Source organism: Rhodamnia argentea, chromosome 8 (genome assembly GCF_020921035.1).
Source record: "Rhodamnia argentea isolate NSW1041297 chromosome 8, ASM2092103v1, whole genome shotgun sequence".
Classification (NCBI taxonomy): Eukaryota; Viridiplantae; Streptophyta; class Magnoliopsida; order Myrtales; family Myrtaceae; genus Rhodamnia; species Rhodamnia argentea.
The window spans coordinates 49288-53421 of record NC_063157.1 but is presented as its reverse complement, the minus strand read 5'-3'; the positions used below and the strand labels follow the sequence as shown (position 1 = coordinate 53421).

Here is a 4134-nt window from a genome sequence, read left to right as displayed (position 1 = left end):
ATAATTAAGTAAATAGATGAAGGTAGACCGCGTCTTGTGGTTACTTCAACAAGCCCATCCAAAAAATTTTCAACGAAAGGTAATTTTGTGTTCTCTAAAGAATAAAAGTCCTAATACCCTAAAAACTTCCGGCTTTAGCTTATGTCCAAATTTTACCTTGTCTCATAAAAAATCTCCAACTTTAGATGCAGTGCCAATTTTATCCTAAACTTTTTTGTGTCCTTTAAAAGACCCTCAACTTTAGGTCTAGTCTCTATTATACTCTTTTTTTTTTGTCTCATAAAAAATCCTTTACTTTAGAGACAATATCAATTGTATCCTAAGGTCTTTTTTCTCATAAAAAAACCCTCAACTTTAGTTCCAGTTTTAGGCCTACTCTAATTTTTTTTGCCTTATAAAAGATTATCAACTTTTACTTGAATCCTAAATCTGCCTCCATTAATTCTCCGTCAAAATCGCCATTAGGGATTTTGAGCTCGATCTTCAATCTCTCGCAATAAGAGAGTTCCGTGCTCGACACGTTCGAGTAGCTCATACTTGGAAGTTTTTCGTTTCTCGATTGTCAATGAGAAATTTTAGATAGAGTGTTAATTGGGGCAGATTTGTGGCTTAAGTTAAAGTTTGTGATTTTTTATGAGAATGTACAAATGTTAGTACGAAATTGGGACTGCATGGTAAAATTAGGACATGACCTAAAGTTAGGAGTTTTTCATTGGACAAAAAAAAAATTAGACTATAACACAAGTCACATTCATAAAAGAGAACAAAGACAAAAGAGAAAACACCAAAAACGTGGAAAGGGGGACCATCGAAAGAATAGTACCCGTATGCAAAAGAATCAAAGGACGCTTCCAATTGAGACGCCACTTCGCACAAGAGGCTCTCTTTTGTCAGCAATCGTTGGGTAAGCCCGGCTTACGAGTTAAGTGGATCTCACATGAGTTCGATGTCATCCAATAGAGATAGTGCCTATGACAGCTAAAATATATTCCTCTTCTGCACTCCTCCGAGACAAAAGTTCTCGATCATGGCCATTGGTTCTACTTCTCCATCAAAATCAAGCTGCTGTTCTTGTTTGATTATCGGATGGTTATGGGCTGGCATCCTTAATGAATAACTTCGTGTTTCCAATACAATTTTATATCTTGTTCCCCCTCCCTCCTCTCTTCATCCGTGATCACGCTAGTAACTACTGATCAAAATTTTATATGGTGCACAAGTTATATAGTTTGTATATGTGTTTGTAATTGGCTTGTGGTGCATGGCTTATGTGACATAAAATGTCCCCATTAGAATGTCCGATTCGAAATGCCAGCCTAAGAAGACAGTGAGCAAGCGAGTTGCCTTAGAATTAGAAAGTGGACATATGCCTAGGATTGATCAAATCATAAGGAGTGACCCAGTAAGATGGATGGAGGAAAAGAAAAATACACGAGGAACATAAGATTTTAATCAAGGAAATAGGACAGACAGCGACAACCGACAGGGTCGACGAGGCTCGTGAGAGGTACATACAGACGGACGACGAAGGAGAAAAAGAAAAAATCAAAGGAGGTTAAGATAATGGGGGGTCAAGGGCCTGAAGACGGTGGGAGCGTGGGACTCAATGAAGGCCACCTGAGACGCGAAAAGGTGGAGGTACACCACCCAGTCCCCGTTGGCGAGCGGGCTGGGCATGGGCATCACGTACCCGGCTTCCCCTCCCCACGGGAAGTGGTAGGACCCCAGCACTGGCTTCCCCCACCCGAAGTCCATCTCCGTCACCGGGAACCTCTGTCCCGAAGACACCACGAACGCCGTTGACCCTTCCTCCTTCTCCTCCTCCTCGCTCCCGGGCTTGCAGTATATCCTTGCCACCGCTGGCACTGGCCGGTGCTCTTCCACCCAGTCTATCAGGCCCAGGAAGTGCTCCTTAGTTGCCGCCTTCTCCACAAACTCGTTCACCGTCTCCGCTACCCAGCTCAATGGCTTCTCCACCACCTCCATCACCCTCTTCTCTCCAAATGGTATCGACAGTACGTTCCCAAAGTAGGACGCCATGGGTGTGCGCTTGTCGTCCATGCCCTGGCTCATCAACCTACACCTGCCGTCCACGACGATCCCCATCCTCGACATCGTCTTGTTGTCATCATTATTGGCAACCAAGGAGGATTCCGCCACCATCTTCCAAAGGAAAGCGCTGAACGATTCCAACTTAGACCTCTTGCTTCCATTGGAGCAGGCCCTCTGCTGCAATTCACTTAGCTTGGCAGCAGTCACATAGTACATGCGGCTTACCAGACGATCATCGTCCCTCGATGTCGTGGTCGTCTCGCCTTCCTCATCTGCCTGCTGCTTGTGCTTGGGAGGTGGGGGCAACGCGGATACTGGGATGTACATGCTGTCTAGAGAAGGGTCAACGCAGAGCGGACGCCTAGGGTTGAGAAGAGAGCGGCGGAAGGAAGGACGGAGGGAGATGGGGGCAGCGGACCGAGCCGTGTCTGCCCAAAACACCATGAACATGTTGGCCGAGTAGGCGTCAGCTATCCGATGGTCAAACGTACACGACACCACTATCCCCCCGCACTTCAGCTCCGTCGCCTGAATGTGTTCCATCAAATAAAATACTTAATGTCTTAACGGACAAAACCAATCCTAGTGCGGAGACGGTATAAAAAAAATTTATGCCTCGGTGAGATTTAATGTAAGTTCTACATATACTTGACATCACATGACATATTAACCATTTGGAACAATATTATTTCAGTAAGTGACTCCATGTGTGTCCCAACAAGGGTAAATGATTAATGGTGGAAACGAACTTGAAATTATACCATTTGGAACAATATTATTTCAACAACTGAACTATGTTTTAATCCTCCATTTTATTGAACTAATCGCTTCGAAAATTGAGATGACTTTGTCATATAGACTTCTACAAGATTAACACTAGAGAGGAGAGATTCCTTAAGAGTTTTAGCATGTTTCCCATGAAGTTGATGGTGAAAGAGAGATCCCACCTATTCCACACAAGTGTGAATCTTTCATGCTCGAGGGCACTGTCAAGTGAGAACCCACTCCATAACATCACGGTCTGTACAAATTAACGATCAATTCTGAGGTCCACCCTCGCAAGACTTTTCCATTCCGTCCATAATTAAAAAAAAATGACAATCTCCTCCTTCGCTACAGTATTATCACTCATGTATCTTGCTACTGTCATGGAGGCAATGGGCCAATGTATAATCTCAATGATCACATAAATAAACTAGAGAAACTCGTGCGAAGTGTGAGATTCTTTTTTCCTTTGAACATCTAGCAATAAATCTTTCTACGTTGTTATGTTTTGTATGAGAAATCATTGATGCATGTTATCACAGATGATGATGTTACGCGTGATATAAGTCCAAACATCATTCTTCTTTCTGAAAAATGGTTAATGGTATTCAAATTGATCGGTCAAATCGGCATACGTAGTGATGTAAACAAATAGATTATATTAAACGCCTATACCTAGTCGGAGAATACGACGGATAGACTTAGATGGGCGCATATACAGTGATTTGATCTCTTGAGATGGAAAAAGGGTATATAGTACGGCTGTATCTAATATCTATACCTGAACAGCAAGCACGCCTTGCTTCTTTGTAGGAACCAGTTTCCCTTCGATGGTTTCGTCGGGATTGTACAGGTTGAGATGGCAGAGTTCTAAGTCCGCGAAAGCTTCGAGGAAGTCCACCCCACGATTGTTGCACAGGAGCTCAGGCTCCCCAACCGAGTTCTGGACCACCTCTCCGGCGAGAGCATAGTAGGAGACCAGAGCTTGGGCCAAGGCGGCTTTCAGAATAGCGACCAAGGACCCATATCCCAGCCTCTGTGAGGCGGTGGTGGTGGGGTTGGTGTAGCAGAAGAAGACGCCTACGTCAAGCGGAGGCAAGAGCAAGTCGAGGTTGGAGAGGGGCAGCCAATGCTCTTGCATGGGCAGTGCTGCCGCCACCACTTCTTTCTTGCCCAACTTCACCGCGAACTCTCCGCCTGCACCCGCAACTTCCCCCATTTTATGTACTTTCGTAGACAGAGCGGCGGAGAAGAAGGAAGGGGATGGAGCTGTTCGATTGACGATGAGCCAGTATTTATAGGCCCAAAGGGTTATCA

General features: G+C 44.7%; 1 protein-coding gene across 1 annotated transcript; it reads right to left on the bottom strand.

The window, feature by feature from the left end:
* Window positions 1-1367: 1367 nt before the first annotated feature.
* Window positions 1368-4134, bottom strand: LOC115755819 (coniferyl alcohol acyltransferase-like). Its single transcript, XM_030695364.2, has 2 exons — window positions 3599-4134; window positions 1368-2580 (listed from the first exon to the last, which is right to left on the bottom strand). Exons 1-2 carry the CDS (start codon window positions 4034-4036, stop codon window positions 1546-1548), a joined length of 1473 nt encoding a protein of 490 aa, XP_030551224.1. The 5' UTR covers window positions 4037-4134; the 3' UTR covers window positions 1368-1545.

Excerpts from the sequence above, each read along its gene's own strand:
- LOC115755819 (XM_030695364.2), bottom strand. The coding sequence starts at position 4,036 with ATGGGGGAAGTTGCGGGTGCAGGCGGAGAGTTCGCGGTGAAGTTGGGC. Across the intron at positions 2,581-3,598 it reads AAGGCGTGCTTGCTGTTCAG|GCGACGGAGCTGAAGTGCGG; the intron begins GTATAGATATTA and ends GAACACATTCAG.